This window comes from Echinops telfairi, unplaced genomic scaffold (genome assembly GCF_000313985.2).
Source record: "Echinops telfairi isolate 266 unplaced genomic scaffold, ASM31398v2 ScPeMD7_7420;HRSCAF=8458, whole genome shotgun sequence".
Lineage (NCBI taxonomy): Eukaryota > Metazoa > Chordata > Mammalia > Afrosoricida > Tenrecidae > Echinops > Echinops telfairi.
The window spans coordinates 4,288,502-4,301,665 of record NW_022111320.1 but is presented as its reverse complement, the minus strand read 5'-3'; the positions used below and the strand labels follow the sequence as shown (position 1 = coordinate 4,301,665).

Below are 13,164 nucleotides of genomic sequence, written 5' to 3'. Positions count from 1 at the left end.
CACTCCCACTACCATGACTCGAATTCTATCTTGCAAGACTGGCTAGACCAGAGGAGGTACACTGGTACAGATAGGAACTGAAAATACAGGGAATCCAGGATGGATGAGCCCTATAGGACCAGTGGTGTGAGTGGCAAAACAGGGAGGGTAAAGGGAGAATGGGTAGGAAAGAGGGAACCGATTACATGGAACTGTGTGTGACCTCCTCCCTGGGGGACAGACAACCGAAAAGTGGATGAAGGGAGAAGTCGGACAGGGCAAGATATGACAAAATACCCATTTATAAACTATCAAGGGCTTATGTGGGAGGGGGGAGCGGGGAGGGAGGGGAAAAATGAGGACCTAATGTCGGGGGTTTAAATGGAGAGAAAATGTTTTGAGAAATGATGTACAAATACGCTTTACACAATTGATGTGTGTATGGATTGGGATAACAGTTGTATGAGCCCCTAATAAAATGTTTAAAAAATAAAAAAAAATAAAAAAGAATACTTTTAACTTCTAATCTCACATACTCTGGGAGGGAAAAGTAAACAACTTATGACAGCACTTGCAACAACAGATGTCAGATTCACTTTTCCTTACAGTTTAGAAGACACAGTCTTTTAATATTTTTTTTGCTACCTCAACATTTCTACCCAAAGAAAGCAAAAGAAAAAATTTTGTAAACACAACAAAAAGGTCTGGAAACTCCCAGCACTATCGCTGAAGACAAAGCGGGTGCATAAGCAAATGTGGTGAAGAAAGCTGATGGTGCCCGGCTATCAAAAGAATACAGTGTCTGGGGTCTTAAAGGCTTGAAGTTAAACAAGCAGCCATCTAGCAAAGAAGCAACAAGCCAGCATGGAAGAAGCACACCATCCTGTGCGATCATGAAGTGTCATCAGGACCAGGTATTAGGCATCAGAAGACCCCAAACACATCTGTAGACAATGGGACATCCCCTCACAGAAGGGTCACAAGGAAGGGATGAGTCACTGATGAAACACACAATATTCCTCTGGTTCCTTGAGGCTTCTTCAACTCCCACTATCATGACCCTCCAGCCCTGCCTTTTATTTCAGGCTAAACGGGAGCATGTACACAGGTACAGACAGGAGCTCAGGACACATGGAAATAAACCCCGCGGGAACAGAAATGGGAGTAACGATACCAGGAGGGTAGGGGGCGGAAGTGAGAAGAGGGGAGGAAGGGGGCACAGATCGTAATTATTACCCCCCCCACACACACAAACACACCCCTCCAGGGGGAGGAACATCAGAAACCATGGTGGGAGACAGCGGTCAGTGTAAGATACGAAAATAATAATTTATAATTTATCAAGGGGTCACAAGGGTGGGAGGGGGAGAGAGGGGAAAAAAGAGGTGCTGATACCCAGGGCTCAAATAGAAAGTAAATGTTTAGAAAATAATTATGACAACTTATGTACAAATATGCTTGATACAATTTATATATGGATTGTTATAAGAGCTCCCAATAAAATGATCTTTACAAAAATAGGTCTGGAAAAAAAATCTCAAGATCCCTCAAAACTGATGAAGTAGTAACTGTCAATGAACTGAACTGATGAGCTGTTAGTAAGAAGCCCTGGTGGCATAAAGGGTTAGCAGTTAGCAATATATATTATTATATATATAATAGTCATTTTATTAGGGGCTCATACAACTCTTATCACAATCCATACATCCATACATTGTGTGTCAAGCACATTTGTACATTTGTTGCCATCATCATTCTCAAAACATTTGCTTTCTACTTGAGCCCTTGGTATCAGCTCTTCATTTTAAAAAAATTAATTTTATTAGGGGCTCATACAACTCTTATAACAACCCACACATACATCAATTGTGTAAAGCACATTTGTACATTCATTGCCCTCATCATTCTCCAAACGTGCTCTCCACCTAGGCCCCTGCATCAGGTCCTCATTTAACCTCCCTCCCCCATGAACCCTTGATAATTTATAAATTATTATCTTGTCATATCTTGCCCTGTCTGACGTCTCCCTTCACCCACTTTTCTGTTGTCTGTCCCCCAGGGAGGAGGTCTCCTGTAGATCCTTGTAATGGTTCCCCCTTTCCAACCCACCTTCCCTCTACCCTCCTAGTATCGCCACTCACACCACTGGTCCTGAAGGGATCAGAAAATAATTATATTTTAAAGTGAGAAAAAAACACCCTTGATTATGGGCTGTGCATTTTCAACCAAACATTTATTTCATAATTATCACAAACTCTATAGATGTATCGACACCCACGACAGAGATTTAGTATCATGTAGGACACTGTCTATAGTTTAAGACAGTGTCTTTTCTTCCCTACTTCTTGATAATTTGAATCCACGAGTTACAAAAACCACTTTGATATTATAAAGAGGTAAAAAGCAGAGTCTGGCAAATAGTTTAATGCCATTAATTCCTTCAAATACTTTGAGGCATCAGTACTAGACCACGTAAATTCCACAAGGTGATCTCACTATCAACGGAGGAAACAGGTGCCATTAGGTTGCTAATCTTCATGAGAAACCATGTCCCTGAGGAGACTAAAGAGAACCCAAGTGTTCGCTGTGTTGAACCAAGCTATACATCAAACTCCTACCTTGTTGGAAGGCTTCATTGCTATTGAAATGACAGGATCGGGAACATGAATAGACTCCTAAAATATTTTTTAAAAGAAAAGAGAAGAATTCAAATGCAAAACTCTGTAGGTCAAGGGCAGAGTAATTTCATAAGTTACTTAAAGTCAAACAAGGACAAACACAAGCCAAGATTTAAGCAGGTCAATATGCATCATGCTCGTTTTTTATTAAATACATAGGTGCCCACTTACATGATCTCATTATATATATATGTTACATAATCTGTTGTCAATTTGAGAATTGTAAAGGGGCAGAGTCTAGCCTGTTGATCAGGTTGCAGCTTGATGACCTCATTTGTAGGCACTAAGGAGATAAACAGCTCACTGGAGGTGAGACACTGGCTCACTCCCTACAACACAAGCTTGCTGACAAGACACATGAAGCTACACTAGGGCCCTGGAGCGGAAGGAGCTACTTGGGGACCCCTGCCAGTGCTGAGATGCCTCTACTGCCACTGGATCCACCAGACTATCCACCCACTGGCCTGTGATCTTCCTGCTTTTGGCAACATTGCATGTGTTTCCTCAGTCTGAAGAGGAATTTATAGATTGGTATCAGACATATGGACTAATGTTGAACCTATGGACTTGATCTGGACTGGGCTGGGATGTTTTCTCAATATTTCAATTGCTCTTGTATATAAAGCTTTCTTATACATACGAGTGTCTATGAATTTGTTTCTCCAGTCTACCCAGATTAACACAATATATCTATATATCATACATATACCACATATGATATATATATATATATATATAAATATAATTTATCTATTCATTTACTTAAAAGTTTACCAATATTGTCCGTTTATAATCACTAAAATGAATCCAACTGCTGAATATAGAATTCTTCTAGGCTAATGGTTATATTTGCTGCTGTAATAATCTGCTTTATTTACTCAAAATATACTATGCTCACTGGTAAAAGCAACAGAGAAGGAGTTAGATTCTTCTACACATCACACCTCATTGAATCATCACAACTCAGAGAGGCAGGTACTATCCCTGTTTTAAGAAGGTGCAGTCACTTGGCCAGTGGCCAGCCGTTGGTACAGGGCAGAGGTGAATCCAACGCAGATAATGACAAGGCTTCAATAAGTTTATGAAAGAAGTCTACTATCTTTTCACTGCATTTTCCCAGGACCTTTGGAAGTGCCCTCTTTACTTGAGCACTTCCCATCACCTCAGTTCGCTCACTACCAACACCTGATTTAGAAAAGCCTATCAAGAATACTCATAGAAACATTTTCCTTGCCATAACTCCAAACATACACTACACAACTTTCTTTATGGACCTTTAAAATACTGTCTTCAATCAGCATGGACAATAACATATATTGAGGATTTTATATGAAAAAATTAACTTAGCTTCATCAGGGGCTACGGAATGATTACTGAACTCATCTGTGAGAGTTGGACCAGCTGCATGTAAAAGCCCCATGACAGACCCTCAAGTGCCAATGACCTCTCTCCTAACTTTCCATTTTCTGGTCACACTCAGAATTTATGTCCTTGTAGAAGAGAATCCCAAAGGGGAAGAGGGTAAAGGGCTTCAAAGGCAGGCTTTTCCCCTGGGGATCGGGTCAATGATGAAAAGGGGTCTCCGATTTCCAGATGGGAAGGAAAGGCTTGGCCCTCTTCTGAAAGGTCACAGCTACGGAATGCCCAGTGGAGCACATGGAGCACTCTGAGACATGGGGGTGGGCAGGAGTCAGAACCCACTAGAGGGCAGCCAGCTGCTGTTGGTCACTGTTGTTGGAGCGGGCAAGACGTTTGTTTTGTTTCCCAAGGGCAGTGTATGCTGTCACTCAGACATCCTCGTGTCCTCGTGACCCTTTGCCGTCTGAGCATGATTAGGTACCAGTATCCCAAGTCTAGACTAAATGCTGCATTGCTCCAGAGTTGAGGGGAGGGTGCACTCTGGGACTGCCGGTTAACAAGGCAGTAGCACACTCCTCTGGGCGAAACCTGAAGATTCAGGCTGCGAGGAGGCCTGACAGTGGGAGGCTGAGCTTGGGATGACGGAGTTAGAGGTGCATGGCCCCATGTGTCATGTGAAGATTCTCCCTCCACACTAAACCTTGGAGGACTATGGGATGATCTCACTACAAAACCAGGTACATTAGCTTTCACAAAGCATGTAACTAAATGACATTCAAAAAGCCACAGCTGGTCTGTATTTGATGTCCGTGGCATTCAACAACTCCTGCAGTTGCTTCTCTAAAGTACTGAACACACTCCATAAAAAACAAACTTCTGAAATTCAAACGATGAACAGCTTGACATTTGACAGACTTACCATGGAAAGGCCACTATTATCTTTGTTTGTGAATGTGTCTCCACTTGCACAATCAATGCCAAACAATGCACAGATATCTCCGGCATACACTTCCTCAACATCCTAGGAAAGAAAGACCGCCAACAAGAAACAAGCACAGGACACAAATCAAGACAGGAAAACTAAATAGTCATCACACAGTTAACATCTTTCACACAAACACGGCAAGATCTTGCACCGTGAATTCTACAAAGAATGAATTTGATAACATCAGCACAGCGCCAGCAATCAACCTGCCAACACACATCTCACACAGCACCCACTGCAGGGCAGATTTGACTATGTCTGAGAAATTCACGGAATCCGCGGTGCTACTCAACAGTCTGGTGGTTCTGAAGCTGTTGCTATGGAAAGCATGTGCTATTTGTGGTACAGCAGTCAAGAGACTGAAATGTCGGACAGGGGCCTCCAAGGAAAAATGCAAAGGAAGCTTTGAAAACAAAAGCAGAAAAGAGTCCCCTGTACTTAAAATAATCTTAATTCTCACAGATGCAGTTAAGGAAAGCCAAGATGTTGTCCTGGTACAGTGACTAAAAAACCACAACAACCTCTACCCCAGCAGTTGACTCACGGCAGCTGTGGCTAGACTATGGGAAGGTGCATGTGTGCATGTGTGTGTGTGCATGTGAGCACGTGTGTATAATGGCTGCACAGCTGTACACCTTGAGCTTCTGGTCCAAGAAACCACTACGGCAACTCCTGATCCCTCAACCCTGTCCCCTGCTGCCCATCTCACAGAAGAGCAACACGGTCCAATTTTGAAAATGTTGCCCATATCTACCAGTAGGAAAAGTCATGGCCCCCAGAGGGGCATGAATGTCCTAAGATTTCTCACAGACTGATACATTTCCCCAGGGTACAGACCCAGGCTAGAAGAGCGTCAGAGTAGGGCACCGTCACCCTCACTCAGGATCCTCCCCAAGGCCGAATCCAAAGGCCTTCAGAAGGTTAGAGCAGATTGAGGGCCAAATAAAAATGTAAAGCCATAAGCCAGGGTTTAAAATCTGATGGATTCTGGACCTCAGGGGGTTCTGCAATAGGAATAAAAGCTTTACGCTCACACGTAGAATTCAGGCCTGCCATCTTTCAAAGTCATGGAACAAGCAGATGCACTGAATAATAAGGACAATGAAGTGTGAATGTGTAACTCGCACATACCTTCAGTAAGTGCAATTCCACTACCTAAAAACCTACTATGCGCCACAGTTCCTGAGCAAGGTGTGCATCTTGCGCTCTGAGCCGGAAGGAATGTCCTTCTCCTCCAGCTGGGTGCTTGAGGACATCCACCTGCCTCACAACATGAGGCTGCCATAGGCTCCAAACAGCTGCTCAGTTAGCTCGCAGGAAAATGTACCTGAGCACCGCCTCAGCATAAAAAGGAAGAAGCCAGGAGAACACAAGCTGAACTACAAGAGGGGCCAGCAAGAAGGTCGGACGGTCCCACACGCAGTGGGCAAGTTTTCACCGGCACAGCAGGACCCCGGCCGGCAGGACTTACCTCCATCATGTCGGCATGCATGCGAACCAGCCGCTGCACCCGCACTTTCTTTCTCGTCCTGGTGTTATAGATGTTGTCACCCTTCTTCAACTCCCCCTGGTAACTACGAACGTACGTCAGCTGCCCAAATCGACCTGCCTACAAGAAACAAAGAAACAGAGGAGGCAAAATTAGGAGGAAAACTGCACAACTATTTCCAAGCATCCCTCGAAGTTGTGGAAGCTCACCATATATGTGAGTTTCTCACAAACAACTCTTAGTAATATGCCAAAAAATGTAAGTTAGATACAATTATTAGAAGGATAACAAAAATATCATTTGAAGAATGTTAGTAAGACTACACACCTAAAATAACTTGGTAACTGTGTGGAACGATACTTACTTAAGAGTTCTAATAAGTGACCGGATCTGAAATGAGTAACCAAAGACCACGTCTTCTTAAATACCAACACTAGCAAATTACATGTGGGATTTTAAAGATGCCACATCCTCTCATATAATTTTACAGCAATCACAATCCCAACAAAATTTTCAACACTTTATAGTAATTTTGAAATTCATGTAGGAGAATAAAACAGAAAGAATAGAAATTACATTTATGTTTATTGCAGCAATTCCATAATGGCAAAAACAGGGAAACAATAAAAAACCCCAATTATAGAGGCACGCATAAACAAGCTCTGGTATACTCCTACAATGGAACAGTATGTGTCAATAAAAGACTATGACAACTCTCTTACGCACTGCAAGGCATGGACAAAACTAGAAAACATGCTTAACAAACTTAATCTACCTTACAAAGGTACATATTTAATAATACCATTAATTACAAGGAAATATGATAGATAACTCCAGGTCTGTCTGCTGACCCTGATGAGTGTTTTCTAGTCGGGTCAGATGAGGTGGCCCAAGCTCTTCTAAGTCATCTTGTCTTTTGGTGGATAGATGACGTCTCTTTTTCTTTGTTTTTCCTTATTATAACTCTTATGTGAGACCAGGCACATGCGTTGCGGGGCCTTGGGCGGAGGGGGGGGGGAGGCACACTGGTTTAACAGATGCATAAGCAACAAGGACGGGGCAGCAGTCTCAGCTTGAGGAGATCGTGCTTCCTTCTCCGCGCGCTTGGTGACGATTGGGTTTCCGGGGTCAAGAGGCACTCACTCACTGAAGAAAGTGCTGCTGACTACAGGCCCTGGGAACCTGCATCTTCTTGGCAAGATGCTGATAGAACTGGTGACACTGACTCTTTTGCTTAATATCTGCTTTATCGCTTATGAGATTTAAAAATGTGCCTCTTTCCTCTGGGAGCTCAGTGGATGCCCTCCCACTCAAGACTATCTCCACCAATGGCCTACAAAGAGGGAGTGAAGGGTGGGTGTCTAAACCTTCGTTCACTCCTGTCTACATGCCCGCCTAGGGACTGCAGTGAATAAAACTGAGCACGAAGGACCCTGGAAAAGAAATACATTTGTAGAAAACTGAAAATGTTCTTTCATGAGGTGATGATAAATACCCAATGCTGACAAAAACTCATTGAACTAATCTGTTCATTCTGAGACTATGACAGCAATCTGGCAATATAAGACATATCTTTAACTAAATAATCACTCTTCTGGGGAGTTGTCCTATGAAACTATCATTAAATGCATAATTTTTAGTTTTATGCATAAATAATTTCACTGTAGTTCCTACCAATTTTTAATAAAAAAATCCTTCTTTAAAGGAAAAAGATGAAAAATGTAATCCCACTTCAGAAAATAACAACTCTTGACACCTCCAATTTCCCCACCATTTTTCACACTTAAAATACCATGAAAAAGACAACACCTCAGTTATTAACAAACACACTTAGCACCCGAATCTTGGCTTCTAATGCCAGTCTCCAGTAAAAGAAACCATGAAAAACCCATTGCCAATGCACACCTTCCCAAAACGATTGCTGAAGAAAAATGTGAACATAAGCAAAGGTGGTGAAGAAAGCTGATGTACCAAAGGATGTATATTGGCTACCATAAGATATAGCGTCCGGGGTCTTAAAGGTTTGAAGACATACAAGCGGCCATCTAGCTGAGAAGCATCAAAGCCCGTATGGAAGAAGCACACCAGCCTGTCTGACTACGAAGTGTAGAAGGGATCAGTTATCAGACATCAAAGAACTTAAAATCATATCAGTGGGTGCCCGCTCTGCTGACACAATCAATGAAGACAAACGTGTGCATAAGCAAATGTGGTGAAGAGAGCTAACAGTGCCCGGCTATCAAAAGATATAGCGTCTGGGGTCTTGGTCTTAAAGGCTTGAAAATAAACAAGCGGCCATCCAGCTGAGAAGCATCAAAGCCCACATGGAAGTAGCACACCAGCCTGTCTGACCACAAGGTGCAGAAGGGATCAGTTATCAGACATCAAAGAACTAAAAATCAGATCAGTGGGTGCCCACCTTCCTGATACAATCACTGAAGACAAAGGTGTGCATAAGCAAAGGTGGTGAAGAAAGCTGATGGTGCCTGGTTATCAAAAGATATAGCATCTGGGGTCTTAAAGGCTTGAAGATAAACAAGCCGTCAACTAGCTCAGAAGCAACAAAGCCCACATGGAAGAAGCACATCAGAATGCGTGACCATGAGCTGTCGAAGGGATCGGGTGTCAGGCATCAAGGAACAAGAAATCATGTCATTGTAAAGTTGGGTGAGTGCAGAGTGGAGACTCAGAGTCCATCGGTAGGCAACTGAACACCCCCCTGCTGAGGGGTTGGGGAGGAGACGAGCTAATCAGGGTGCAGGGTAGCAATGATGAAACATATAACTTTCCTCTAGTTCTTAAATGCTTCCTCCCCCCCAATATCACAATCCCAATTCTGCCTTGCAAATCTGGCTAGACCAGAGGATGTACATTGGTAGAGATAGCAACTTGAAACACAGGGAATCCAGGATAGGTGACTCCTTCAGGACCAGTGGTGAGACGGGCGAGGCCTGGAGGGTGAAGGGAATGTGGGGTAGAAGGGGGGAACCAATTACAAGAATCTAAGTATAGCCTCCTCCCTGGGGGATGGACAGCAGAGAAGCGGAGGGAGACATCGGACAGTGTAACTTATAACAAAACTCTAACAATTTATGAATTATGAAGGGTTCATGGGGGGGTGGGAAATGAGCAAATGATATTAAGGGCTAAAGTAGAGGGCAAATGTGTTGAGATTGATGAGGGCAACAAATGTACATATGGACTTGACTCAATGGATGTATGTATGGACTGTGATAAGAATTGTACGAGCCCTCAATAAAATAATTTAAAAAAACATTGCCACTGAGTCGATCCCAATTCACAGCAACCCTATTGAACAGAGAAGAGCTGCTGCTTAGGGTTCCCAAAGCTGTGAGCTTTGCCACAGCAGACTGCTACATCCGCTCCCGTGGAGCAGCTGGTGAGCTCAAATGGTGAGCTAACTGACCTTTCAGTTGTGCCCGAACACCAAATCTCTGTACCACAAGTACTGTTAGAAGAAACCATAGCCCCAAAGCACCTGCTACCATCAGGTCATTCTGATTCAAAGAGACCCCGAGGTTTCTGAGACTGTCGATCTTTGCTGAAGCCGCATCTTTCTCCTGATGAGCAGCTGGTGTAGCCTTGGACCACCAGCCTTGAGGTGAGCAGCCCAATGCCAAATGCAAGGACAAGGGTCCTTAAAGAAATGGCTGATCCAAGGATGAGGGGGAGTAAGAAAAATGAGCCCGAGTGCCAGAAGGAGAACAAGTGGCCCCAAAAGAAAAGCCATGGGCATGCGTCAAAGGGACGCCGCGACCAATGGAAAGAGCACCTAATGCCCAGCCAGCCCCCTTGAGCAACAGGAACTTCATCCTGGATTAAAACCCCAAGTATAGAATAAGTATCTCCAAGTCCACACTGAAACACAATTCATAAACACAGCAGCACTCCACAGAACTCCCACCCCCTAAGTGTGGGTGGCACATAGGGACTTTGTTCCAAAGAGAACAGTGTGACAAAAGAGAAAAAGAGTAACTTCCCAGTGGGGAAACCTCGGAAACCTGTCCTCAGCCAGATATTCAAGCTCAACATCAACAGAATTAAGTCAATGTTAATAGTCTGTACCCTTGATACTCAGTGGTGAAAATGGTTCTTTGCCTCTGTGGTCTCACTACTTAGAAAGCATAAACCGAGTGTCATCCCGAGAATGAATACCTGGGTGGTGCTAAAGGTTAATGTACTCCGCAGCTAACCAAAAGGTTGGAAGTTTGAGTCTACACAGAGGCACCTTGGAAGAAAGGCCTGGTGACCGACTTCCAAAAAGTCAGCCAATGAGCAACCTAGGAAGCACGGTTCCGCTCTGACACACGCTGGGTTACTGCTAGTCAGCAGAGACTTGGCAGGAACTCGGACTAATGACCAGGAGAAAAACATCAGACACAGGAACAGTGAGGGGTAAGAGATCACAAAACGCCTGGGACGTGCCCCTCCAGACTGTCCAGGCCATCAAAACCCAGGAAGCATGAGGAACTGTCACAGCCCAGAGGAGCTACGGAGGCATGAGCCTAAATAGAACGTGAGACCCGGAATGGGAGCCTGAGACAGAAACAAAGTCAACAGACACTAGGAAAATTCAAATCGTCAATGAACAATGATCAACACTGGTTCATCGGCATATGTTAACAACTAAGGAAACGAGTGCCAGGTGTACAGGAATCCTCTGTACTATTTTTACAACTTTTCGCTAAATCTAAAAGAAAACAATCACAAATATATTTCCACATCAAAAAGTCATCTCAGCAAAGAGTCCCAAATAGCCAAAATAATCCTGCAAAAGGACAAAGTAGGAAAGCTCACATTTCCTGATTTCAAACATACTACAGAGTTACAATGAACAAAACAGTACACACGAGTGAAGGGGCAAACATATAAACTAATGAAAGAGTATTGAGAGTCCAGAAATAAACTACATGTACAGTCAAATGATTTTCAACAAGCGCCTCATCAATGTACTGTGAAGGGACAACTTAATTTCCATAGCTGAATTCCTATCTCACTCTGTCAATGAAAATTAAATCAAAACAAACCAATGACATAAGCATACAAGCTAAAACCTTAAAACTCACAGAAAACATATGGGGTAGAACTTCAGAGAATTGTATTTGGCAATGGATTCTTAGCTATGGCATTAAAATCACAAGCACAAAAAATAATAATCAGACCATCAAAATAAAATCTTCTATGCATAAAAGAATTTTTACCAAGAAATAGAAAAGATAATCTATCATATGGAAAAAAATACCTAGAAACCGACACAAGAGGGCTTCTAAAATTTTGTGGAAAAGATAATGAAATTTGACCACGAACTTTTGGAAGCCTCTTCATGTATTTGTGATGAAAAAATGGTTGCCACCTGGTCAATCCCAATTCATAGTGGTCACTTAGGACAAAGGACAAGTGCCTCATAGGATTGCTCGGGTTGTCACTCGCCACAGCTTTCCCGTGCTGGCTACCAGTGGTTCCTAACAGACGACCTTCAGTTGGCAGTCCCATGCTAAACCACTGTGGCACCGCCGCGCATGCACATACAAGGGCTTAAAACCCAGGGCATACAGAGAACGTCTTCAACTTACAAAAATACAAACCGCTCATCAGAGTAGGGGCAAGTACATAATTCCAGTGTCCAATAATTAGGAAATTTTTAGGTAAATAGGGAGATAACTACTTGATGGAATACCCTGATGCCAATCACACCAGTTAGTATTTATGAAAACACGGAAAGTAGCTCCTGTGGTGTTCAATGAAGACAGCAGGGCAGGATGACCTCCATCAGAGTCGTTCTTGAGAACTGCACAGAGAAGGGGCCGGGAGGACAGGCATCTGCTAAGAAAGCACTGCCACCTGAGAGCTGCACCTAGGAATCTTCTACCTTCTTTCCACTTTTTCCTAATTTCACATCGTTTCTTAGGGAGGGGTCTTCTGTGATAGAGTACATGTTCAAACGATAGCAGCTAGACATATTCGAAAGCACCTACCTCCAGTTTGAAAGCCAGGCCAACAAAGGGGTGAGAGTTGTCTCTTTTGGAGCTCATCAAGACCTTGGTTTTCTCCTTTGATTCACTTTAAAAAGAATGATAAACTTATTACATGCAGCATTTTATATTGCTTTTATACCAATTCATTTCACCAAAAAGCAATTTCTAAGAAATGTATTTCATTTAAGAGTAATAGCTGAGAAATCCTGCCAAATATTTGTGACCTCATGCCAGGGAAACCTCAGTGAGAGAGAAGTCGGAGGAAGTTCTCAGGGCGCTGCTACCAGAGTGACAGGTAGATGGACAGCCACAGAAATGATCTGGTAGCGAAAGAGAGCTAGCTACAAGTTTGCTTGTTCGTCTGTGTGCATGCATGCATGCATGTATATTTATTTATTACTTAGTTTATTTGTTTCAAGTTTGTATTTTAAAGCTTAAAAGAAATACTACTAAAAGTAGTTGTTTCCAAATGAGAAAATTTTCTAGTGCTACCAATGTGAATAGATAAAAAAACCACACTTCTAAACTAAAAAATAGCAAGTTATAGCAACTAAGTTTGTGAGATAGATAAAAAGTGATTGATAATTACAATATTTGTTAAAGAAAACCGCAGACACAATAGAACCAGAAGCACAGCTTCTGAAGCTTATCTGGCCTACTGCCCCCTTTTTTTCCACA

The 13,164-nt window shown here is 42.9% G+C and overlaps 1 protein-coding gene across 1 annotated transcript in view; it reads right to left on the bottom strand.

Moving 5' to 3' along the window:
- GFM1 (G elongation factor mitochondrial 1) overlaps positions 1-13,164 on the bottom strand; it is a 50,948-nt gene that overhangs the window by 22,688 nt on the left and 15,096 nt on the right. Inside the window, exons 8-11 of the mRNA XM_045297380.1 lie at positions 12,487-12,571; positions 6,473-6,610; positions 4,936-5,037; positions 2,598-2,654 (exon numbers count right to left, since the gene is read on the bottom strand). Coding sequence (XP_045153315.1) covers positions 2,598-2,654; positions 4,936-5,037; positions 6,473-6,610; positions 12,487-12,571 — 382 coding nt within the window. The remainder of the gene's footprint in view (positions 1-2,597; positions 2,655-4,935; positions 5,038-6,472; positions 6,611-12,486; positions 12,572-13,164) is intronic.